Source organism: Furipterus horrens, unplaced genomic scaffold, assembly GCF_987537825.1.
Source record: "Furipterus horrens unplaced genomic scaffold, mFurHor1.1.pri manual_scaffold_1, whole genome shotgun sequence".
In the NCBI taxonomy this organism is placed as follows: Eukaryota; Metazoa; Chordata; class Mammalia; order Chiroptera; family Furipteridae; genus Furipterus; species Furipterus horrens.
Genome location: NW_028327171.1, coordinates 180187378 through 180215199, shown reverse-complemented (window position 1 = coordinate 180215199; position 27822 = coordinate 180187378). Strand labels below are relative to the sequence as shown.

The 27822-nt window shown below is 34.6% G+C and overlaps 1 protein-coding gene across 4 annotated transcripts in view; it reads right to left on the bottom strand.

The window, feature by feature from the left end:
* GULP1 (GULP PTB domain containing engulfment adaptor 1) overlaps window positions 1-27822 on the bottom strand; it is a 220110-nt gene that overhangs the window by 31910 nt on the left and 160378 nt on the right. For all 4 annotated transcript variants that reach the window (XM_090281530.1, XM_090281539.1, XM_090281549.1 and 1 more), the window contains exons 4-6: window positions 13263-13334; window positions 4946-5044; window positions 495-632 (exon numbers count right to left, since the gene is read on the bottom strand). In XM_090281530.1, coding sequence (XP_090137656.1) covers window positions 495-632; window positions 4946-5044; window positions 13263-13334 — 309 coding nt within the window. The remainder of the gene's footprint in view (window positions 1-494; window positions 633-4945; window positions 5045-13262; window positions 13335-27822) is intronic.

The following is a 27822-nucleotide window of genomic DNA, read 5'->3' as shown; positions in this document are numbered from 1 at the left end:
ATTCTATTACCTTTCTATACATTAAGTTTTCTGAATAATGAAAATTAAGAATCATATTTTCAAAGTATTGGATATTTTTTAAAAAGACATAAAGATTTTCTTTCCTGGAGTTTAAAATATTTATTTTCATAGATCCATTACATTCTAGAAAAAAATATTCTGCTCACCATTATACTTTGTAATATGTGCATATTACTAATCATATTTGAGATTAAAATTACAAATAAATTATGATTATAAGATAAATAAATGCGTAACATAAGCAGGCATGAAATACTCAGAAAAGAAATTTGCATGCAAGTTTGTGTTCCCAACATGAGAATTTAGTTAAGGATGAAATCCTGAAGCATATTCTCATGACAGGATGGATCTATTAGTGTATTTAAGTATTGGCAGACCTTATTCATTTCCAAATACTTTACTAATGCCGGAAACAAGACAATTCCTGGACTGTAAAGTAGAACAAACCACCCTAAAACATCTGGCATACTTACACACTTTTCGCTGTCAAATACATAGCACAAATGTTTATTTGACTCAGAATCTTTGCATATGAAAGTGAATATCCTCTTGTCAGTTTTGTCATCTGCACAAAATGATATTCTATGAAGCTGGCAATTGTGTTGAACTTCCTGGGAACACGCGGAAATAAACATAGTTGAAGAAATTTTTTTCCGTTTTCTGAAATACCAGCTTGTGTTAATGACATACAACTTATGACTTTAAAAGTGAAACAATCACCTGTCAAACTTTGGTTTTATAATTACATATACCACAAACTTAAACAAATACATAATGGAGATGGACTTCCTGACTCAGGATTAAACTAAGATAGTCATTTCAATGGAACTTAGACAAATACAAGCAAAATACAAGAGGATCAGAGGTTCATGGGCTTTCTGAGTTTGCTGGGATTTGGTAAGTCAGTTTCATTACTGTCCATCGAACTGAAAATGAATACATAAATGAGATTTACAAATAAATGTTAAGATAATTTTTCCCTGCATACAAACCAAATAGTAAGTCATCAAAAGGGTAGTTTGGCAGGCATGAAAATTAAAATGAGGAAGTCTACTCTATGATTGCAGTTTCCTGTCATTACTAGACAGCCTGAGCCAACCATTTCAACAGCAGGGAGGAACAATGTTAAACAGAAGGGATCAACTTACTAAAGCTTTTGATGAGGGCATCTTCCCCTTCTGTGGTTGGTGCTGGGATGAACAGTGACCACATCTGTCTGAGACTTTCCTTCTCCTATACTTTGTTTGATTGACCAGTCTCTTCTAATTGACATATATTTTTATTTTAATGTTAACACATTAATGTCAATCAAATAATGGACTTCAGTTGCACTACAGCTGTGAACTACTGATAGAAGGTCTATACCAGTTTATTAATTATAATTATGTAAATGATACATAAAAAGATAATATCTTTGACATATAATATAGAAAAAATAATTCCTCTTTTCCATATATAGAAAATTATATAAGTAATATGAAAACACACTATCCACATGAGTGATGGGGAAACCCACCCAGTCCCTCAGTGACTCACCAACCAGTATGATCACAGAAAGCCTTTAGTTACGAAAGTTAGGGGATCATCCGCATTTTTGTTTAGATTAACAGAGATATCTTCCTACAAAAGAAGCCTAGAAAGCTAAGACCTATAATTTTATTACTTGCGTGAGGCTTTTGTTGTTGTGATGGATCTTTAGGAATTTTAAGAGCAGTATTAATGTTTGGATAAAGAGACTTGGAAGCATAATGAAGCACAGTGGGAACACAATGATCCTTTAACATGGATGACATGTTACTGGAATTGGAGCAAAAGATAAGTAAAGCCCAAGTCACCTATAACACCTCTTTCCAGTACTGCATAATTTTCATTTGCAAGACAAATGAGAAAAGCAGAAAGGAAAAGATGACACAGAAAGAAAGATATTGGAACCAACTGTGATTGCTTTTCACTTCCATTTGCATCCATTCAAGTGGGATAGAAAATAGTTTATTTCCTATCAAGTCCATACTAATTTAATGGTGAATTTTAAAATCCTGCCTCATACAAATTTTACTATAAATACATTTATTTTAGGAGCACCATGCTTTGTTGTTTTCTTTCCCCTGTTCTGCCTGGACATTTGCCACTATATATCCATTTAATGTTAAAATGGAAATAAATGACTAGGATTATTTCTTTTTTATTGCATATAATATTACACAGTGGTTGCTATGCTTTTCATTGTATCATCACTCCATAACTTACTGCTTCCTCAACCTTCTCTAACTACCATTTGCCTAATGAATTCATCTCAGTCAACCCAACTGCTCAGTAGATAATGCCTCATTTTTAACTGCCTTGCTTCCCAGCAAATTGTGTTTCACCACCTCTGTGTCTGTTTTCAGCCACCCCAGCAACAGCTATTTGGGAATAACCATAACCAAAGTGAAGTCTCCAACTCTTTGTTATTTAATATCGAGAGCAGAATATTAAGAGGAAATTAGACAGGATGATTGTAGGAGGTCTTAAATTTATGGTTTGAAAGTCTGAAGGAATGCCATTGTTCTTTAATTTGGAATTGAACAACAACTGTGGGTGTATCCATGCCATAGTTCAGTTATCCTGAAACATATTAAAAAAGCAAAATTTCCATGGGGATTCTGATTCTGTAGGCTAAGATAGAGCCTTAGAATTTAATTTTACAAATGACTCACGTATTTTTAATGCAAGTATTCCACGGACTATAACGGAGAAATGTGGGTTACTGCATGTAGCTAGCAGACTATGCACTGAACCAGAACCCACTGAATGGTCAATGTGCACAAGAATCACTGTGCTTCCTTTTAAATTGCAAATTCAGTTTCTATAGGTCTAGAATGGGGTCCGAGGTTCTGCATTTCTAACAAGCTCCCAGTTGATGCGGTCCACAGACCTCACTTTGAATAGCGAGCCATAGTCAGGGGCTGTGGTAAGCATATAGGTAAAAGCACCGATGGCAAATACTGAACTAGTAAAAAGTTGCAGACCTGTGAACAATATCTCCATAATGTGTTTACAGGTTAGGGTTTCCTTGAACTTTCAAATTTAATTAACTTGTCAGCAAGCAACTTACAGTGTTAGAGGAAAGCACTGGCAATACGTGTTTGTAAATAACTGGAGTTGAATGTTAATTAATTTTGCCACAGTGATGTTCACGGTCTTATCTACATTACTAAACAATCATTCTGAGGCATTGTGAATAAAGTGCTGTGTTAGTTTGTTAGGGCTACCATAACAAAATACCACTGACTTGATGGCTTAAATAACAAATTAATTTCCTCACTGTTCTGGGCTAGAAGTCCAATATTAAGATGTCAGCAGGTCTGGTTTCTGCTGAAGCCTCTCTCAGCTTGACTTGATGGCTACCTTCTTGCTGTGTCCTCACATGGTCTTTTGACTGTGCTCACATATTCCAACTATCTCTTTCTTTAATATTTACTTATTTATTTATTTTTAGAGAAGAGAAGGGAGGGAGAAAGAGGAGAGAAACAATGGTGTGTGGTTGCCTCTCACACACCCTTAACTGGGAACCTGGCCACAACCCAAGCATGTTCCCTGACCGGGAATCAAACCAGCGACCCTTTGGTTCACAGGCTGGCACTTAATCCACTGAGCCACACCAGTCAGGGCTCTCTCCCTATTCTTATAAGGACACCAGTAACCTTGGATTAAGGCCCCAGTAAGACCTCATTTAACTGTAATTACCATAAAAGCCTTATCTCCAAAGACAGGCACGTCAGTGGTTAGGACTTCCACATAGGAATTTGGAGTGGAAACAGTTCAGTCCATAACAAGTACATATTAATGAATATGAACCCAGAATATGTTTCACTCATATGTGGGATAGAAAACTGAAACTCACGGACACATAACAGAGGGAAGGGCATGAGGGGTGCTAGTAAAGGGAAAAGGGGATCAAATACATGATGATAGAAGACAATTTGTGGGTGGTAAGTATATAATGCAATATACATGTCATGTATCATAGAAATGTAGACTTGAAACTTACATAATCTTATTAACCAATGCCATCCCAATACATTTAATTTTTAAATATGTGAAAAAAAATAAAGCAGTATGTTTAACCAAAAAAAAAAAAAAAAAAAAAAATTTCCATTGGACTTGAAGGAGAGAAGACTCTTAAATAGAAGAAACTTCAGTTTATCCTGTTATGTGAGAAGACTTGTGCTCCCCCCAAATTCCTAACCTTAAGTACCCCCATACTCAGAATGTGACTGTCTTTGGAGAAAACACTTGAAAGAAGTGATTAAGTTAAAATGAGGCCATTAGGGTTTCCTTCCAATCTGATGGAAAATTGGACACACAAAGAGACACCAGGGATGTGAATGCATAGATGACAATGGGAAAAGGCAGCCAAGAGGGCAGCCATCTGCAAGCCAAGGAGACAGGCCTCAGAGGAAACCTACTTCAGCCTCCAGAACAGTGAGAAAATAAACTTCTGTTGAGACATCAGGTCTGTGGTATTTTATAATGGCAGCCTTGGTAAAATAATATATACCGATTATGCCTACGGGCAGTAAGTCAGTCTAAGGCATTCTAAGAAACAACACACAGCTTTTGTCTTCTTTCATACTCCATGAGCTGCATTTCATGCATCTCTTTCACAGCACATGAAGAAAATTCCTAAACACAAGACTAAATACTGTCTTATTATACTTAATATAAATTATAACATCCCAAACACAAGCTGAAAAAACAGACCACTCAGAAAGCAATCCCTGAAGTTCTTTTTTCCCATAAAAATCCTATAGAGTTTTAAATGGTCATTAACTGAGAACTAAACAGTTCACGTTAGTAACACATACTAAGTATTTATTAAAATAGGCATATAGCTACAATTAATGATTAGAGCACTTCTGATATGAAAAAAAAAAAGCCTTACCTTTGTTTTGGGTTCTAGAATTTTTACTCCATAAATTGATATTTGTAACTCAACTTTAGGAATTTTCTGGCCTTCAGATTTCTTGATATGTCTTGCAAACTACAAATGAAAAATTAATTTATAAAACTATAATTGTTTCTATGAAAAATGAACACAAATATATACATGGAGTTTGTATTGTGTTGAACTTTCATTAAATTATTGCCCATTATAACTTAAAAAATATTTTTAATGTACTACTTTCATGATATTTAAAATATTGTAATCATACCAGTTGAGAAATGTACACTTTTTGTGGGAAGATAAGCAGAGATCAATTTTTTTTTCCCTGTCGTTCTTTGTTTTTAATACCATTAGAGAACTTGCATGGCCAATGTTGGATATGCCAGCTTTGCCATTTCTAGACACCTCATTTGGCAAACCGTCCTACCCAAACAAATCAATGAATAAAAAGAGATGGGTTACCATATGCAAAGTCAAGCTAAGAATTGAAATAATTATCCCAGCTAAAACACAGTATTCAGAATTAGACAACTAGACTAAGACTAGAATTACAAATGTAGTGAGCTTCTTGAAAACGAACTTTGTAAAATGCTTTCACAGTAGTATTTACCGTATCTTCTTATTGAATTAGTAAGTAAATATAAATGCTTGTAGTTTGTGTTACAAAATCAAAAAGAAAATCAGAATAGTCATACATTTAGTATATAGAATTTCTCTGCCTCTCTGCTAACAGTGCCAGGTGTAGTGCCAGAAAAATATTACAGGAGCCCAGTTAAATACTTATACTAAACAATAAACAATTAACAAAAACCTTTTATCTTAGAATACAATATACACTCTCTATATGTATATACATAAATAACATATATGTGATGCTCTTTAACGTAAGTATGCCCCATGCAATATTTGGCACATACTTATACTAAAAAAAAATTTATCGTTTAACTGAAATTCAAAGTTTATTGAGTGTTCTGATTTGTCTAGCAGTGCTACTCTCTCCTTACATTTCTTCTTTCTTTCCTCCCCCACCTTTCTTTTTAAGAAATGAAAACAAGGAGAAAAAAAACTACTGAAAAGAATCGGATTTCTTACCCCTCTTTTAGGACTTTAGAATGTTATTTCCTTATATAACATCTTTTCAGCATATGGATCATCCTAGGCTGATTCAACCAGATTACATAGGAGGCAGGGTAGGGTTTCGGGCCTTTTGTGTGTCATATTTATTTGCATGGTGCATCTGTCTCTAATTTAGAGCGGATGTGAATATATATGGTATAGTTCAGTTCTGGAGCAGAGGGTGGTTAAAGGCCTTTTTCCCTTTTCATGGCCTTGCACTGCCACAGAGGATAATACAGTTAATGCATATACAAATACCTTGGAGTGTCTGCCTTGATACGGGCAGTGGGAGGAGTACCATTTGTTTTACTTCACTTTGGGTGGTATAAATTTTTAGCTTGCTATCTGTCCAGTTCTATGAATGTAGTCAGCTTTCTTTTTTTTCTTTTTTGTAACTAGCATTCTTACATTCTGCACATGAAGTCAACTAATTTGTGCCAGAGCATTTTCTTTTTTTTTTTTTGTCTTTAAGAAATTTTTTCTGCTTTGGTGAAAATCGTTAAAAATTATCCCAGCTCTCACCCAAATAATGAGGATTAATTTTGTTTCTTTTCCTTTTATGATTTCCTTCCTGAGTTGGCATAATTAAAACAATTTGGGGATGTTTACATGTGAAGGCTTACAAAATAAACCCCTCTACATGAACACATCTGAACAAAGCCATTCCATGTTGGGCTGCAGAAGCATTCTCAGCTGGCTTCCTGGGGTTCTCTTTTTCGGAAACAGACAATGAGCAGCGGCTCTTGAGGCTTTTTGCACATCTGGACACAACCATTCCTGTGACCTCTTTTAGTTTCCAAAAAGTCTATCACAAAACAACCATTAATATTAAACTTGTCTGTTGAGATATTTCTTGTCTGCCAGGAAAACAAACGAAAGAATAAAGAAATAAAGAAAAGAAGTAGGGAACGGGAGGTAGAGGAAAGAAAAGAGGAAACAGAAAATGAGATAAAGAAAAATAAACATGAATAGCTGATCTAAATGTGGAGATCAGGGCCAATAAAATGACATTGGTCCAGTCAAGGTAGCATAAAGTATATAAAACGAAGTGGAGTCACTCAGGTCAACTAAAATGGCTTTCAGTCAGCCATAACACTTTTGTTCAAGAGAAAAACTACCTAAGTTAATTTAGACACATCTGGCAGGGGGACACACTTAAGATATCTACCCATATGATCAGAATAGCCATGTCTGAAGAGAGGGACCATCCATAGATAGGCCCCTGGGGAAATTCCACTCTTGCCAGTAGGGTTGTCAAGCAGAACAGCCATGAACCACCCATAGGCTCCTTGGCAAATTCCACAATTGGCATCGGGGGTGCCAAGACATTTATGAAAAAGACCCAAAAGGGTCAAAGACACCACTTTTAAGGTATAACTGAGGCAGGTTCCAAGCCACCACTGAGACACCAGAGCCCCACACACCAGAGTGCAGCTTCACACCATGCATCAGCCATCAGAGGCTCTGCTCTGCTGCACTGAGGACCTCACCTGCCCTGTTGCCCACCTGGCTCCGGAGGTCCTTCCTTGCAAGACGCTGACAACTCCTCTGCCCACCATGCTGTCTCCTGAACCTTCAGACTGAGACTCTGGGACTCGAGTACATTATCCCCCACTGAATGTTCTGTGTGTGTATGTGTGTTACAATTCTCTTGGATTGTTAGAGTGTGAGTAGGATATTAATGCATGTTGATATTCTGCTTTGAGTGAACCTACATTCAAAGAAACTGAGTGAATAGCATAGTTACTGTGTATGACCCTTGTCTATTCCTTTGGTGCCGGGATGCTCAGCAGGCAGCTAGCCGAGCAGCTGCCCAGCTGACTTATAGAAAAGACTATATCATGAACATACATTCGTGACACTAAGGCTTGGGAAGCCTTTTTCTCTGCTTCATATCAGAATAAGTAATTGTGGTCGAAGATTCAAAGATCATCCAATCCAATACCTTGGTCCTAAAATGGGTCAGTAGCAATTAGATTTTGCAGCTACCCACCACCAAATAACTTTTCTTCCGCACAACAGATTTTCTGTACTTAAAAAATAAACCTCTCAGTTCTATTTTCATGTCTATCAAGATTTACACTGGTTATTGGACTTGACTGTTGCACAGATGTTGCAAGATACTTATGCCTAAGGTTATATTCACTCAATCTATATTTTAAATCACAGTACAATATTCTTGTTTAGCCCATTATTTCTGAAGTTTAAGATTACTATATTCTAAGGTGTTCATGCTCTAAGTCTCTTTTCCTACTTACAGACCTCTTAACTGTGTTCCAAGTAACATGTGGGAACTTACATGTGGAAGAGATACTTATCATTCTTACTTACATTATAGTCTTTACTCTCCCTATTTACTACTTGAATGATAATGCTTGAAGGGCCTTTTTATAAATTTCTTTCCATTTTGGCTTCAATGGATTCATTTTTTGGTCATCTAGATAGCGATCTACCATTAAAACTTGCATATAACAATCCAAAATAACAATTATTCAAAGCAGGTAAAGCTTAAGCATCCTGGAGGATACAACAAATGAACAAAAATAAGCCTTTATCACCATAAAATGATGGGAAAGGATGACCTATTACTTGAAATACATAAAGTTATTTGGTTAGATATATGTCACGGGAAAGGGGAAGAACTAAAGAAAGGGTAAAGGTTTTCAATGTCATCATTGTGCAATTTCTATTCATTTCTCAGGACTTTAAAAAATGAAATCTTACTGTATTACTAATGTAATGTCGGCCGTCGTCGTCGGCAGCCGTCCGTCTCGAGAGACGATGGTGTAGCTTCTTAAGAGTCTATCTGCACCGCCGAGAATGGCTGTGCAGTCCGACTCGGGAGTGACACAGTATCTGTCTCCTCCCGTGTTGAATCGACATCTTGCGATGATGCTGGAGTGTCCTCTCCAGTGGAGCTGAAGCTACAGAGCCTGGGCAGGGTGATATGGAGGGTCTGCTGTTGCCCATGCAGCAGACCCCCCCTCTCTTCGCAGCTGAAGGGTCCAAGGGAAAGACGGAGTCAATACAGCTTGGCTTCAGGTGCGCCGCAGGAGTTGCCGGTGTTGACTACAACGTCAAACCGCCTTAGGGACTCCGGCTCCGGATTTTCTGTCGGGGTTTACTCCCTTAGCCTTTCCCCTGAAGAGGTATGCCGCAAGGCAGCGGAGGTTTTTTGGAGTCAGAGTTTTCCTTCTCTGATGTACCCTGACTGGAAGATCGAACCAGCGACACTTAGCTCGCAGGCCGACGCTCAATCCACTGAGCTAAACCAGCCAGGGCTTTAATGTAATGTATATTACTAATATTAAGCAAGAAAATTAATAAATGTATTGCTTGGGGCCAAATATTCTAAGTTATTATTTCTCTTTGTGGTTCTTATATTTGTTCATTTATTTTAAAGTATTCCTAATAATCCAACAGGGAAATCTATTATATATGTATGCTTGTAATTAAATTAAGCTCTAACAAGTCATTTTAAATGACTGGTTATGAAGACAAAAGCAGAGTGTCAAGTCAAGGGGATGTAATATATAAGCATGGTGACTGTATTAACAATATTGTATTGCATATTTCAGAGTTGCTAAGAGTAGCCCTTAGAAGTCTTCATCTGGTGACAGATGTTAGTTAGACTCATTGTGATCATAAAAACAAAAACAAGAACAAAACAGAATATCATGTTAAACAGAGAAAGTGAAGCTGAATGAAAAAACAGCTGAAGCTAGATTTAACATTACTCGAGGGTTATTCCTAAGGCCACATTCCCTGCTTATGATATATATTGAGTCCTTTAAAATGTATACTAGTAGTATTTGTAAAAATAAGTAAATACTATTACAAATTAAACCCATTACAATAACACCGGTATTAAATATATAGAAGTTGAAAGGGTTTTAAAATTACTACATTTTGGAAAAATTGGTATTTTCTTAAATCTCAGGCTAAAACACAATCAAGAAATATATGTTTTCTGAGAAATACAGAATCTTTAAGTAAATATAAATAAAATATTCCATTATTTAGCAAATAAAACAAAACATTACACAATAGTGGATAAAAAGCAGTCAGAATACATATATTTAAGAAAAATAAGCAGCAAATTAAAATGGGGGATGTGGACACAAAGTCGAGTTAATGAGCATATTCTTTTATTTTAAGTAGAGCCATAGCACCATCTTCTGGTCATTTCTATATGAAAAGAGAATTAAAGAAGAGCCAGGATCTAAATACTTCTTTTTAATAAGTACTCTTATACACTTTTGAGTTGTAGCCTCTGATAAACTCGCACACACAAAAAATTTAAAATACATAAAAAACATTGTATATTAATTTTAATCAGTTCCTGAATCATTCCCTCAGATACATTTTTCTGATCTACAATTTTTTTGCAATCAACCAAGAAAAGATTGCTTTTTACACAGATCTTTTTTCTCTTTCTTTCTGGAAGATACTTGAAATACAGAGCTACTATCAACTGACTGTGCATTTTTAAACTATATCACCTAATTTTTATCTTATTATAAATTGTATTCCTTTCTTAACAGAGTATATTTTCAAACATAAAACCATATAGGAACTGCATAAAAAGTCCCACAAATATGGGATGGAGCAAAAGTAGGTTTACAGTTATGAGTACACAAAACACAGAGTTTATTCTTATATTATTATTTTTTTGTCATTGTATTATTTTCCATATGAACAACTGTAAAGCTACTTTGCCCCAGACCGTATATAAAAACTAGCTCTGTTTAGAAAGCATTCCATTTCAAATATCTCTTTACATTTTACCTAGCCATTACGTAACTGAATCCTTTTGGTTTGGGATTTGGGTTGACTAAATAAAGAACCTCTTAGGTATTAAAAAACATTAAGTATAAATACCATTATTCTTTTATAAATATTCTGATTGTAGTGAAGTTGGACTCATGCCCAGAGTGTGAAATATTCTGAACACTGAAATAGAATCTTATTCTAAATGTTGTTCATAAACTGTGAGACCTTTAAAAATCTCCATTAGTACTTTAAAGTATTGGCCAAAAAATGGAAAGTCTGAATCATTACCTAATGAGTAGTAGAAAGAAATGGTTGGCTAGCTTTTTTCCCAAGTGGGAGTGATACCATCTTGAGACACTTTAGCATACTTACTTATTACACTAGATAAAATATCTGCATATAAAATGAATAAATGAAAATATTATCCACTTTTATTTCTTCAGCCAGAATACAAGCCATCCCACTTTAATTTTTCCTCAATTTAAACACTCAAAATCTGCCTGATATAACATTCTCAAAGAAAAGTAATACTTTTTACTGTCCATGACTTTGCCTAGCACAATCTGAAGCCTAACTCTTCTAAACTAAATAAGGTTAGAAAAGAGCTGTCTCTAAAAGAAAAAATAAAAATCATGAGAGCAGCTAGAGAGAATAAAACAGTATAAACAAAGTAAAGTAAGTCCTTACTTAACGTCATCAATAGGTTCTTTGAACTATGGCGAGAAAATTTATAATGAAATCAGTTTTGCCATAGGCTAATTTTTAGAAACAACAGTTCAGTTCCTATGACATCTCATCAATATTAAATGAAGCGACATTATTTGAGGACTCGCTGTTGTAGTGGTATGTTAGATATTCTTAATAAGAATTCTGATGCAAGCAACTGTTTATTGATGAATGAATAGATAAAGAAGATATGGCTTGTGTATATACATATATAATTCAGCCATAAAAAAGAAGAAAATCTTGCCATTTGAGATATGGATGGACCTTTAGGGCATTATGCTATAGTGAAATAGGTCAGACAGAGAAACACAAATACCATATGGTCTTAAATGCATAATCTAAAATAAAAATTAACTGATAGATAGAGACAACAGATTGTTGGTTGACAGAAGCAGGTGGTGGTGAACAAAATGTGTACAGGTAGTAAAAACAAAGTTCCAGGTATAGAATAAATAAGTCCTGGAGATATAATGTACAACATAGTGACTACAATTAAAAATATTGTATTATATATTTGAAACTTGTTAAGGGAGTAGATTTTAGAAGTTTTTATTAAAAGAAAAATAATTCTGTGTGGTGATGATGTTAATTAGACTTAACGTGATGATCATTTCACAATATATATAAGTATCTAATTATTATATTATATACCTGAAATTAATCTAATGTTATATGTTAGTTATATGTCAATAAAAAAAATGAAAATTCTGCTTAAGTTTTTAAAATCTTAAAATCGCAATGAAAACAATGTCTTTTAGGATTGGATACAATTAGTAAAAACATGCTAAGATGTGTGACTACTTAAGTAAGATTTTCTCAGGAAACTTGTTAATTGTGAGTATGTGAAGTTGCTTACTAAATGTCCTTTCTTGCTCTTATTCTAATCAGTTCCCTTGTCTGCTCATGAACATGGCCAGATACTCTTGGATTTGTCCATTAAGATATCTTTAACATACGGTGTCACTACAAAATTCTGCTCTGAATCAATTCTAACTTCACACTTCCTTTTCCTTTAAAATTGTTATAGATTGAATTTATTGAGAAGTTATTATGTATCAGGACTTCATGCTATTTCATTTAATCTTTTAAAAAATTTTTCAATTAGAGTTTACATTCAATACTATTCTGTATTAGTTTCCGATAGTGGTTAAACAATCATGTACTTTAGAGAATGGTCCTCCCAATATTTCAGGTACTCACCTGGCCCCTTACATATTATATAATATTATTGACTATAATCCCTATACTGTAATTTAAATCCCATGACTATTCTGTAACTATCAATGTGTACCTCTTAATGCCTTTACCTTCACATTTTCAACTGGTAGATAAAATATTCTAATTATTAGAGATAGTTGTCACACCATTACTAGTTTCTGAGTTAGGGCATGAGTCCACATGGTCCAAGCAAAGTAAAGGCAAGCTACTGAATGTCAAGACATATGAAATATTGCCATTACATTTTTTTGTTATGTATGAGAAATTACACTTAGAAAAATATGAAGTGTGAAGTATTGAGAAAAATAATTAATTATGTGTATTTTTCTTTGATCTGGTGATATTTATTCAATAGTTCATTTTTTCATAAGGTAAAGCCATATCTACTACAAAGTTATTCATGTTTTGAATTTCCATTAATCTACTTATGACTTAAGACAGGATCAATACACTAGACATTTATGTGAAGGGCTTTCCCTACCTTTAGTTTTCTTACAGCGTCTCTGACAACTTCTGTTCCTTTGGGCTGCTCCACTTCTGTACTGCCAAGAAACTGAAAATTTTCATTTGTGAGGCACAGGCTTTACTCCATCATATGTCATTAAATCATTTTGAAATGTAGCATGGCATAATAGAATAATGCTATAGTGAAAATTCAAATCCTAATTAAACAGAAAAGTTATTAATTTATATTATTTTAAATTATATGAACTTGTCAAACCAGTCAGCAAAAGACAAATAGCATATAACCTCACTTTTAACTGGACTCTAATGAACAAAATAAACTAAAGAGAAAAATACAACCAGAGACAAGGAAACATGGAACAGAGTGATAGCGTTAGGAGGGAAGGATGGAGGGGGAGAACGGTGTAAGGAAGGAGAAGGGACTAGTCAAAGAACATGTATGAATGACTCATGGCCATGGACAACGGCGAGGGAATTGACTCTGGGCTAGAGGTGTGGGCTGGATGGAGGGGGACAAAAGGGAAAAAGAAATTGGGACAACTGTAGTAGAATAAACAATAAAAATAATTTTAATGTCAAGTATTATTTAATCACATAAAATTCTTATTATTCAAAGATTTTTTAAAAACCCATTTTCCTAAATATTTTACTTATAGATGTTTACGGGAAAGAAAACTTTATTTCCTGGAAAGAAAAAGGTTATTTCATTGTGCCCAAGGATATACAGTTGATATCAAAAATTAAACCATTAAATATGAAAAAGTTATCTGTTAATTAAAAGCATATAAATGCTTCTTATTTGTTATTGTATTTAAATTTCAACAGTACATTTTGAGATATCAATATGGTTTCCTAAAACAAATAAATATTTTATTTATAACCTCAAATAAATATTTTTCCTTGTTTTTCCAATTATGACACTCAAATAGCATATATTATAAAGTACAAAGTTTTAAAATACCCAATATATACCATCCACCAAAACTATAAGCTAAACTGCTTTAAAGAAATATAGCATACATGATCTACAATTTTACTATATTTTCAAATGTCCTTGAAGGCTTTTAGTCAAAAACTGATCTATCAAAAAAGTTTCATAATAATTAATACATTGTAATTAAATCTTCTATACTGAAAAGACATAATACCTCCCAAACAGATGTCCAATATCATAAAATATTCAAGACCAATTAGAATTGAAATATGGGTATTTTACTCTATAAAATATTTCTATATAAATAGCAAATAATCATTAAATTCATTAACTGTATATAATTTCACAAAGACTTTTTTTGTTATATCTTCTTAATTCTACCACCAAAGTGAGCCATAAATCCATCACTTCTTAAATAAATAGATGTGTGTGTATGCACTTTACATCAAATGATTAAGTACAATCTTCTTCCTATATAAGCTCACAGAATGGAAGGGAACAAAATAGCAATGTCATATTATCTCTTAAAACCACATTTAGACCTTCTTTCATGCTTGAAAAAATAACAATAACAACTAAAGAAATAAGACTTTCAGTTTTCAAATTGGGCTCTCTGTATCGCCTGCTTGAGAATTACCCAGGAAGCAAGTTAAAATATGAAAATGTGAATTTCTCAATCAAATAATTCAGCATCTTTAAGGGTAAAGCTAGGGAATTATATTTATAAAAGCATCACAGGTGTTCTTTGTACTAAAGTCTAAGGAACAGAATTAGAAAATATTACTAGATCAGAAAGACCATAGAAAACAGATACAAAAGGTGAGTTCAAAATACAGGAGATAAGTATTAAGGCAAAAAAAAAAAACAAAAAAAAAAACGTTTTGCTTCTCAGATTCTATAATTCCTAATAAGCTCAAAGTATACCAAACAACTGCTACTAGGGCCTAGATACAATATCATCAGGCACTTTGCTGATCCAAGACCTCAAGTTTATTGACCAGGTCTGCAAAAAATACCAAAATTAATGGAGAATTTTTCAACTTGAGAGGAACTGAAAATCAACTACTAAGATGTGGGAGACAGCCAAATTTATTCCTGACACTAATGTACCTGTCTCATTTCTTCTATGTCAAATCAGTATATTCAACCTTGATTACTATCTGATAGAATCACATGGGACCTTTAAACTTAGAACAGTGCCTTGGAGTCTAATTTAATTGGTCTGGGGCAGAACCAGGACATCTGTGTATTTTAAAGCTCCCCAGGTGATTTTCATATGCTACCAGGTTTGAAAAGTACTGGTTTAGATCATCCAGAAAGGATAATGCATTCAAGTGGCAGGAAGGGAGTGAACACAATAGGGGCTATTTTGTTCTGAGTAAATCCATGGAGTAAACTGTTCTTGACATCTTTGAATTTATCATTGAGATTCCCCATAAGTGGGCGGTCTATTGCTAGCAGGAACAGTGAGGCAAAGGTAGGCTCTTTATTCACGTTTCTTCAGCTAGAAGAAGGAAGTGTCTGATGTGTGAATAACAGACTATAAGAATAACTGGAAATATTTATGGAAAGAATATTCATACTTTGGCAGAAATGTCATGAGTCATAAGCATTATATGTAAATAGGCCATATAGGAAAATTATGGGAGAACTCCAAGTACATTCTAAATGAAAAAACCTCTTGCTGTGTTCCAGGAACCTTTTAATATGTTTCTTTCCTACGGACTTTAATTAAAACATCTAAGCAATGAAGCACAGGGAGAAACCTTGAATGATGGTGGGAATTAAACTAAACTTACTATTTAACTCAATTTTTCTATGTAATGTCAGATGACCGAAAAAGAAATAATTTTAAAACTGAAAAGATATTATTTCTTACAATATTTTCTGTCATTTTAAATAATAAAAACCATCATAATACTTAGATTAATTCATATGTATATGCACTCCATATGTCTACATAAAATATTTATAAAACTCTTAAATATACTGCAGCATGCTGGAATAAACTTTAGGCTTAGAATCTGAAGATGTTAGAAAAGTCACTTAATCTACCTTATTTCACTTTTGAAAAATTATAATAATAATATGCTATTCTTTCCTTTTAAAATTTTTCTGAAGATCAATTGCAATAAGAGATGAAAGAAAAACCACCCTCTGTAAATTGCAAAGTGTTTTATAATTAGGCGGCATGGCCATCCCTTTATTCAATGCTTTAGTGCATATTCTTGGTGCCTGCTCAGCTCTCCCTGGATCCATTTTGTCAGCGCTGGGACCCACCCTCCCCATGCTTGCTGGTAATATCGCACACTCAAGGCCTTCAGGAGTCCCTTGGGCAATTAGGTCACTTTGCCAGTACTGACAACTGGAAATTTTTGCTTTCCCCATATCACCACATTCTTTATCCAATGACTGGTGTGGAAGTACAGAGGTGCAGCCTATTTGCTTGGAGCTGGAGTAATGCAGAACTTCCCGTAGAAGTAGGTGAGGCTGGGGCTCCCTCGACCTGACACTGTACTCTTCCGTAGTTTCTTCCCTTTGCCTATCCTGCTTTCCCATGTCCTTCCTGGTTTCTCCTGGGTGCACTCTCTTAATAAATCACTTGCACCTCAATCTTCGCCTTGGGGTCTAATTATGGGAGAAAATGACATAAGGCTGTTTTTATGCTTAAATGCTTATATTCAAGAACATACAATCTAGGATACAAACCCACAAAGAACTGAAATACTCTGTTGTAAGTCCTATCCACAGGATTGTATACAAGTTAGAGGTAAGACTTTGGTTTGCATCTTTTCCTAATCTGCTTGGTGCCTGAAAGGCGAAAGACAAGAGGAACTGAATCACACCATTGCCAAGGGACTCATCCTTCCCATCCCAACTGACTTGTTAACTAGCTGGAGAAACAAGGCCAGGGAGCAAAGTGCTAGTAGGCCTGGCTGAGAGAGAGGTAGGGCACCTCACTAAAACAAAGAAACTAAGCCAAAGTCACGTGTGAAACTGAAAATCCCCTAGACCCTTTCCCAGTCTGGCTGCTAGTCTTCAAAGGCTCCAGATAGGATTCTCCTCTAGGCAAAGGGGCAACCTGTCTTAATATCTCCTCTAGGTGACTCGGATGCGGGGGTGTATAAGTGTGAAAACAACTGGTCTAGGTGATTCAACATCAAACTAGATAAGGAGTTCTAGAAATAGAGAAGAGGAGAAACTAAAGGAAAGAAAATTATCCAACACTTCTCCAAAAACAAAGGTATGAATTTTCAGACTAAAGAATTAAGATCATACCATTGTAATGATTGAAAACCCACATACAAAAGTACAATACATTAGGCTCATCATCAACACACTAGAGATAAAGAAAAGTTCATAAAAGATACCGGAGAGAAAAAAACAGACAAACAAACAAAAAATACCCACAAAGGACCAGGAATATGAATGACATCAGAGGTCACATTAGCAATAATGGAAAAAAAATAACTTCAAATTCTAATGGAAAAGGGTGATTTAGAGCCAAGTTTCCATGTTATGAGGAAAGAAAAATACACACTGATGTGGAAGGGACCCAAAAATTTATGTCCCATGATTCAGTTCTCAGTAAGAAAAGAAGTAGATAAAACAGAAGAAAAATGGAACCCTAGAAATGGGAGGGAATACAGGATGGTGTTGATAACCACTACAAATATGACAAATCAAGATGCAGCAGCACAGCAGGTTACTCCAGACACAGAAGAAAGTAACAAAGGAATAGAGAACAATCCAAAGTGGTGGCTTCAGTGAGTGGGACTTGGGAGAAGAGCTGGGGAACATTATGCTTTTTTCATTATAAACCTTGGGTAAATAGCTGACTGTCTAAAATGGAAATGGATTACTTTGAGAAAATAAAAATTAAATTAAGCCCCCCAAATGATGTTAATATTGCACATATTCACTTATTCCTTAAACATTTTTTTTTATATTTACTAGGAGTCAAGAATTTACTAACTGTGGGGTATACAGCAGGGGGAAATGTCCCTGTCGATTAAGAAGTACAAATTGGTAGTTACAGAATAGTCACGGGGATGTAAGGTAGAGTATAGGAAAGGAAGCAGCCAAAGAACTAACACACATGCCCCATAGACATGCTGGGGTGCTGGGTGGAAGGAGGTAAATGGGGGAAAAATTAAGACAACTGTAATAGCATAATCAATCAAATGTAATTAAAAAAAGAAAGAAAATGTTCCTGTCCTCATGGAGTTTACATTCTAGTAAGAGTGTGTGTGTGTGTATGCGTGTGTGTGTGTGTGAATATTTTTTCTTATGTCTAGATAACAGACACATTTATAATATATCTTAGATGGCATAAGTAAAAATAATACAAGTAATACAGATTGTAATATTTAAGAGTGGACAGAGTGTAATATTTAAGATCAGTGAGTGGACAGAGTGTAATATTTAAGATCAGTGACAAGAAAGTCCTGTCTAAAAAGTTGACATTTTAATGAGACCTGAATGAAAGAAAGAAATGAAACATGTACTCAAACATATAGAGGTGAAAAGTCTCTGATGTGTCAGCTAGATAAGGAGACGCCACAACTGGGTATGCAAAGTGGAGCCTGGGGAAGCAGAATTCTGGGTGGAAGGTATGGCTTAGAGGGACCCTGTCCCTGGGACCTCAATGGAACTCCTGAGAGGTTGAGAAGAGTTGCAGAATCGTGGGTCCTCAGGCAGCGGGGTGGTTTCAGGGGGAGATGAAAGAAAAGACTGCTGCAAACAGGAAGAAGACGGGTGTTCAGGGAAATGGCAAGGGGAATCAGAAAAATTACATTTATATTAATTGGGGTTGGTAATGAAAAAAAAAGAATAAAATTTTAGAAAGACAGAGAGAAAAATACTAATTGGAGTTTTCAGATTAGCAAATACAATTATAGATGCTGGTGTTGGTGAGAATATAAAATGGTACAGCCACTGAGGAAGAAAGTTTGGTCTCTTTTAAAACTAAATATGAACTTATAAGACAACAACTGCACTTTTTTTGGTATTTGTCTCACAGAGATTAAAAACTTATGTTCATGCAAATATTTGCCACTGATGTTCATAGTAGATATAGTTTTTCTTTTAATTATTTATTTATTTGTTTGTTTATTTATTTGTAGAGAGAGGGGAAAGGAGAAAGAGAGGGAGAGAAACATCACTGTGTGGTTGCCTCTCACTCCCACCCCCAACTGGGGACCTGATGTACAACCTAGTCATGTACCTTGACTGGGAATCGAACCAGCAACACTTGGCTCGCAGGCCGACGCTCAATCCACTGAGCCACAGCAGCCAGGGAATTAGATATAGTTTTAATAGCCAAACATTGGAAACAATCTAGATATACTTCAGTGAGCGAATGGTTACACAAAAAGTAGTATATCTATACTATGAGATATTACTTAGCAATAAAAATCAATGAATTCTTGATACATACAACTTGGATGAATTGCAAGAAAATTATGCTGAATGAAAAAAATCAATCTCAAAAAGTTTCTTTCCTGGTAGGTATTTACTTACCTAAGCAAAAAACAAATATAATATCTTTTATATTCTCTTAAAATATGGGACAGTGGTAAGTTTAACATTTTAAACTGAGTAAAAATAACTGTCTTTATGTTTAAGCAACTTTGTCTTAGCTCCTCCACGTGGCAGAAAGAAATAACAATAACGAGAAAAAAATATAATGTATTAAATTTTGATTTGTACATGTGGATTCGGTGTTATTTTTCAGTGTGGTGAAGAGCAAAAGAAAAAGTTATGTGTTTTGTGGCAAATGATAGTAGCTGGTGCCATTTTTTTATAACTTTAAGTCTTCAAAATTTTATCAATTATTTTTCTTTATAGCCTCAAACAGACAACATTCATTTCAGTACACTTTGGGGGGGACCCATTAGACATTAGACATCATATAAGTACAAGTGTGTAATTTGCACAATTGTAGGTTGCCGCTTTGAAGCTCTGCAACAAAGTTTGTTTGCTTATGAATAAACAGTCAACCAATACAGAAAGAGGAAACAAGAATTGAAAATAATGAGAAGAGGCTTAGAAACCTCTGGGATAACTTTAAATGTGCGAACATCTGAATCATACGAATGACAGAAAGAGAAGAGGAAGAGCAAGAAATTGAAAAAATTATATGAAAACATAACGAAGGAAAACTTCCCTAATTTGGGGAAGGAAATAGACATACAGGTTCAGGAAGCACAGAGTCCCATACAATCTAGACCCAGGGAGGACCATACCAAGACACAACAAAACTAAAATGCTAAAGGTTAAGGATAAAAAGAGAATCTTAAAAGCAGCAAGAGAGAAGAAGAGAGTTATCTACAAAGAGATACCTATAAGACTATCAGCTGATTTCTCAAAAGAAACTTTGTAGGCAAGAAGGGACTGGCAAGAAATATTCAAAGTGATGAGAGGCAATGACCTACAACCAAGATTACTCTACCCAGCAAAGCTATCATTTAGAATGGAAGGGCAGGTACAGTGCTTCTCAGACAAGGACAAGCTAAAGGAATTCATCATCACCACGCCCTTATATGAAATGTTAAAGGGGCTTATTTAAGAAAAAGAAGATCAAAACTATGAACATTAAAATGACAATAAAATCACAACTATCAACAACAGAATCTAAAAAATAAAAACAAAAATAAACTAAGCAGACAACCAGAGTGGGAACAGAATCATAGGTATGGGGAGCATGTGAAGGGGTATCAGCTGGGAGATGGAAAGGGGGAGAAGGAGGGAAATGGTGCAGGAATTAAGAAGCATAGTAGGAAGGTGCAGAGTAAACAGGGGGATGTTAAGAACAGCACAGGAAAAGGTAAAATCAAAGAACTTACATGCACAACTCATGGACACGAACTAAGGGGGATGGGATTGCTGGAGAGAAGGGGGTGCTGGGTGGAGGGGAGCAAAGGGAAAAGAAATTGGGACATCTGTCCACAGCATAATCAATAAAATGTACAAAAAAAGAAGATAAAAAATAATTGTCAGACAGTATTAAGCTAACTTATGAAAGCAAACAAAACTGCTTAAATTACCATATATATGATTAATTGATCGACTGGGCATTATTGTGTGTGTATGTATGTATATATATTTAGTTTTGACAGCTATATGAGTTCTTAAAAGGGTTAGTAAAACATTAAATATGACTCCTAAGCAATATGGATAGATAAGAAAGATAATAAGTACAAGAGGACATTTAGAATATATTAGACTATGAAAAGTAAAAAGATAACAATCTAAAAATGTTTTGTGTATTTTTAGTCTATATATTGAAAGGTATGTATCGTATTGTATCGGCAGCCGTCCGTCTCGAGAGACGATGGTGTAGCTTCTTAAGAGTCTATCTGCACCGCCGAGAATGGCTGTGCAGTTCGACTCGGGAGTGACACAGTATCTGTCTCCTCCCGTGTTGAATCGACATCTTGCGATGACGCTGGAGTGTCCTCTCCAGTGAAGCTGAAGCTACAGAGCCTGGGCAGGGTGATATGGAGGGTCTGCTGTTGCCCATGCAGCAGACCCCCCCTCTCTTCGCAGCTGAAGGGTCCAAGGGAAAGACGGAGTCAATACAGCTTGGCTTCAGGTGCGCCGCAGGAGTTGCCGGTGTTGACTACAACGTCAAACCGCCTTAGGGACTCCGGCTCCGGATTTTCTGTCGGGGTTTACTCCCTTAGCCTTTCCCCTGAAGAGGTATGCCGCAAGGCAGCGGAGGTTTTTTTGGAGTCAGAGTTTTCCTTCTCTGATGTGCCCTGACTGCAAGATCGAACCAGCGACACTTAGCTCGCAGGCCGACGCTCAATCCACTGACACAGTATATACTTCAAACGGATTTTACAAATGTTAAAATATCTTTTAAAAATCTTCTATAAAGACTTTGACAAATACAGAAAACTTTTCTGATACTATAAAAAGCCAATTATATATTCACACAAATATTCCAACCTACGCATCTCTCTGCTCAATGCATTTGAATACATAGCAGGTGTACTCACAACAGGTATTTTAGAGTCTGCAGTCTGTTAAAGTTAAATACATAAAAATGTCATTTAACTCACTATTGTTAACAAAATATTTATAGACTTCTTAGTTTAAAATGTCAATATGATATTTCATATTTGGCTTAATATTTTCCAAAATTTCCACAATTATTTTTCAATTAATTAAAATGATATAGATTTTCAAAAATTAATCTTAGGTGATGTCTGTATTCATTTATTCTTTATTTTATTATATTCCTTGCAATAAGCATTTTGCAAAAGAAATGAGTTAAAGTTTGAGGAATTCACCTTCATTTTCAAATATTATTTAAAATTTCCCTTTCTTTCACTTTAAAGACCAGTTTTATGACTTGCTTCTTTGCCAGCAGAGAGCAGTGTTGGACATCATATGGACCCATTCATAATATCTGATTTGACTGCTTCCTCAAATGCTTAATCTCTCTATGAATAATGCAGGATGTTATTTTTTAAATGCCAAATTAATAACCATTAAAATAATTAACTAAAGAGTTACTAAACCTAACTGCTATGAAATTTGACATAAGAAGCTAATTTATAACAAATAAATGGAGTACATGTTTTATTTATATCTAATTCAAAATGTAACACTTTTATGTAGATAATATGTTCTCAACATAATTATTTAAAAATATTAAGGGAAACGAATTTCTGCTATTTACAATATAAAAGCATTATCTAACATATAGTTTAATAACTATTGGTAGCATAATGACCAATGGATATTCCAATCATTAAAAAATAAATAAACATATGTCTTTATCTTTGTAACCAAGGTTGCATAGCCTTAAATAGAATGAGGCTAATTCTCTTGGTGTTAACTTGACTGCCTTTGTGTAAAAAAAAAAAAAAAAAAAAAAAAAAAGGCACTGAAACCTTCTAACCACTCAACTGCACAAATAAATAAGCCATATAGGACTAAGCCAATTTAATTTTAGTCTTTACTTGGCTGACTTGTGATTAACAGTGCCAAGCCATACAGGAAAAACCATTTTAAAAAAAAGCATATCTTAATAGTCTTTTTTTTTTTTTAAAAGAAACGTGAGAATTAATCAGATTTGTACCTATTCCTTGATTGCCAAAACCATAATCCTGAAAAAAATATAATTAAAATAGATCCACCAAAAAGAAAAGTTACCCTTTAAATTTGAAACTAGATATTCTAAAGGTTATCCTTTAAAGGAAGGCTAGAATATTTGTACAGAGAATAATAAAATATTGGACTCAGTGGTAAGAAGTCTACATTTTATATTTGATTTGATATTTAGGTTTCTCATTTTATTATAGTAACTTTGTATTGAATTGCATGTGTTCTTATTTTACATGAATATGGTATTATTTTAATAGACTCTTGCTTTTAAAATAAGACTTTAAAGTTTAAGCCAAACTTAAACTTGCTATAAACAAGAAACTGTGCTTACTGTCCACTGTGCAAGCAAGGGTCTCCCAAACAGAGCTCTGAATCACACAGTCACACTAAGAAGCAGCCAGTTTGTGTCATGTCTGAGAGACCCCTCCAACAGTCAAGCCTCCTTCACATCTGAGGAGAGAGACAGGTGGAATGAAGGGCAGGGTATCCACCTGTATTATTTTAAATAGAAATATTACAAAAATAAATAAACACCAAGTTAAACAGAAAACCAACATGGGCTTTGGAGCCAAACAGCCTTCACAATCCATTTTCTCATTAGAGAACCACATGACTGTGGACTGTGGAGATGTCCTCATGAAAACCCCATTATTTTATAGACCAGGAAGGTGAAGTGATCGCTCTAGGTCCTGAAGGTTGTTAGTAGCAGAGCTAGAGCTGAGATTTCAGTTCTCCTAATTTTCAGACATATACTCTTTATTATACTTTTGCCACCTTAAATAAAACAGAAATAGAATAAAAGATATTATAGTACACTGTATATATTACTCATTTATGCCACATTCATTTGGCTAGTTAAGATTTATGTTATATGTTCTCTCTACTGTGAGATATGCTTAAAATCTATGGGAGTCAAAAATATTTGGTTGGCTTTAAGGTTAGGTAATCTAAATTTCCAAATACCATTTAGTTACTGAATCTCTCAGGACCTCAGTTTCCTCATTCATAAAATGGGGATCAGTTCATAGTGTTTTTGTGAAAATTAAATGAGAAAATCCAGCCAGTGCCTGGCACAGAGTTAAAATTTACTAAATTCACTGAAATAATAAAATAACAAAATAACAGTCAAAACAAGCAGATAAAAAGAGCTAGCCTATCCACAATGGACTGTGAAGTGAGAAAAAAGCTATTTTAAGCCATTAGTGTTGGAATATTGGCTCTTGAGGCAGCTAGAATCCTTACACACACAAATGTACTTTTCTCTCAACATTTCATTGGCTATTTTCAAACATTTATTCTTCTTAATTCTCATTGTAATTTAATTCAGTTGTAATTCTCATTGCAGTTTAATCAAATAAAACTTGAGACAAGAGATATTTAAAATATCTATACATGATATGTCTATTTGTGAATACCTTATCAATAAGTATTTATACATACTTTTTCTTTTTTTTCCGGAAAGGCCAAGTACTTGTTAAATAGATTCCTAGTTGCTTTATAGTTTGGGGTAATAAGATGTTTGTATTCTATTTATAACAAGTTATTGTTCTACAGAAAATATTTACCCTATACTCGGTAAGTTTATCATATTATCTTATTTAGCCTAGTAGTTTTGTGTTTTTATATACTTAGAGTCTACTGGAATATAATTATCCATAAAGTGAAATACATTTTTTTCTTTTTCAATATTGCTTTTTTATTTTCCTTGTTCACTCTGTTAGTTACAAAACAATGATGAATCACAGTGATAATAAATGTCTATCACTTATTCTTAATTTTCATGGAACTTATGATATTGGCAATACAATATACTGCTACTGTTTTACTTCAGGTTTAAAATTTGACAAAGTAATTGCCCCAAATCTGCTTGTCTTCCTAAACTCTGTCCAAAGGAATATTTTTTATCTGGAGAAGTCCCTAATATTTCCAGAAACTTCCTACTTCTCCTTATCTCTTTTTTTTCTCCCTCATGGAGAAAACATTCTTTAAAACACCCCTCCTAATTCAGGTGATAGGATTTCCAATGTTCCCCCTCTGCGATACTTTGTTATTATTATTATCACCACTGCCATCATCATCATTATCATCACTATCATTATTGCTACATTCTAATGCATTTCAAAAGCTTTTACTACGTATCATCATCATCATCATTTTTATTTCTGTATCCTAACCTATTTCATAAGTACTTGTTATGCATCATCTATCTGTCAAGTACAATTCTAGACACCAGGGATACAGCAGTGAACAAAGCAGACCCAAATCTTTGTCCTACTGATGGTGCCGTAAGCTACCCCTTATCTTGGTTCTTTCATTCCATTCCACCTAAAACATCATTATTTGAGTGCCATCTAAATAGACCGCAACAAGACAGGTTCCAAATAAACAATAATTGCCATAGTGAAGTTTTCTGGCAGTAAGTGATGATTGTTTGTTTGAAATCATCAGCTGTTTTGGAGAAGACCTCATCCCAAGCTGTGACCAGAACTCCTTCACGCTAGAGTATCAGTGTCAGTGATCACATTAAAAGACTTTACTACTCAAATAGCTGTCCTTGTTTCTTTAGGAAGAGAGGAAAGTCTACTTTTCATGCTGGGCATAGCTCTTCTGAGTGAAAAATGAGGGTGGGCTAATGATCCTCCTGAAATGATTAATATGGCCTTTAATTCTGTGAAGCATTGCTGCATGCAGAACTTCCATTAGTGGGCTAGGATGGTAAAGCAAAGAAGACTGGATCTTGTACCCTGGGGATAATCTCCTAGATTTAGAGATTCAACACAGACAAGGTGAGGCAAAGAAAACAAAAACAAACAAAAACCTGAGATCTGGAACAGGCCGAGACAAGCTTAATGCCTGACTATGAACACACTGTTCTAGCCACTTCCATCAGATGCGCTGAGAAGCACTAGTGAGAGCAGGCTCTGTTCCAGAGCAAGCCTTCTTTTATTTAGCAGATGAGTACCTACTGTGCACCAAGCAATGTTCTTGGTATTTGGATACAGTGATAAACAGAAAAATCAAAGATCTCCGTGAAAGTGGCTTAGTGGAATCTATGCCAAAGGGTCTTAGAGTCACGTGGACACAGGGTTTAAATTCTGGCTCTGCCACTTGATAGGCCTTTGTATATGATCTCTGAGCAGCAGCTTCCTTCTTTTGTAAAATGTAGATAAATATCCCTATACTCATAAGTGGGTTGTGAGCAGAAGTTGCATGGATAAAGTGCCTGACATGTAGTAGGCAGTCAATAAATATTTGCTTCCACTAAAAAATGTTTCTGAATGATGCATAGGTGTTGATCATTTGCTTCTATATCCTAGAGTTATGCTGGAAAAATAGGGTTTGTGACATTATTTTCAACAAGGGTCAGAGTTTTTTTTTAAATTATTTTATAGATTACATATTAATATTAATAGGGCTTAAATAATTCTTCTAGGAAGTTGGTGATTCTGGCTAATTAAGTGACAGATGGGGAAATAGAGAAGCATCAACCATCCAGCAGTGGCAGAATTCTGGTAGTTTCCTACCATGGAGTACGGAACGAGTGAATCAGAGTTTTTGCATAATCAGTTGAGTCCATCTGCAGTAAGGAGTCTGTCTTGCAATCAGATGCTGATGTGAGCACATAAGCTGTTTTATCTCATTCACTAATAGCCTAATTCTGTTTGTAAAAGTGAGCAACTATTTTGTTTCCACTATCACAACTTTTCTTCATGCTCTTGTTACAATTAGGCCTATCTTACATATATATGTCTAACCTCATTTTAATAATTTAGTTTATTTTTAAAATTCCATGTCTTTTTCTTTTAAAAGACAACTATAGTTATGTTTTTTCAATACCTAAAGACAATTATCACTAATTAGCACCACTTTGTCTTCACTGTAATGCTTAATTGGTTTGCTTGAACCTTAGTATATGTTGATTTTATTTGATTTTCTTTGGCCTTTAAAAAAGTCAATCTTTGCATATTTCTGGGCAGCTTTTGAGAGTACTTTTCACCTGCCCTTTGAAAATTTTAATCCTGGTATTAACATAGAACGTTATGTTTTTATTGTACTAGGTCTAAAAATTTAATAACCTGATTAGTGATGATAACTCCAAATCACATAAAAACTCCCTTTACATATATAGGATTATATTGCAATATATTAGCTTTCTGAAAAAAAGGTATATACATTTTTTATTTCCCATAATATATTTGGTAAATATGTCAAATATTTAAACTTGTTATTTTCACACAGCAGAACTGGCATTTGAGAGAAAGCTTTCCCCTATATACACCTCATTATAAATATGACTGAAGTTTAAAGTAAGCTACTTATTTTAATCTATTTTTAATGTAAGCATTTTGTGACATTCCATTTCAATTCCTTGCCTATCAGGCTTAATAACAAATATATACACTGACTTTATCCTGAGATAAATTTATTTTCATTTAAAAGTGATAAATGCCATTAAAATGCACAAATAAGTGAAGTATGGGCAAGAACATGATAGCTTCAGGATCATGAGACTTATTTACTT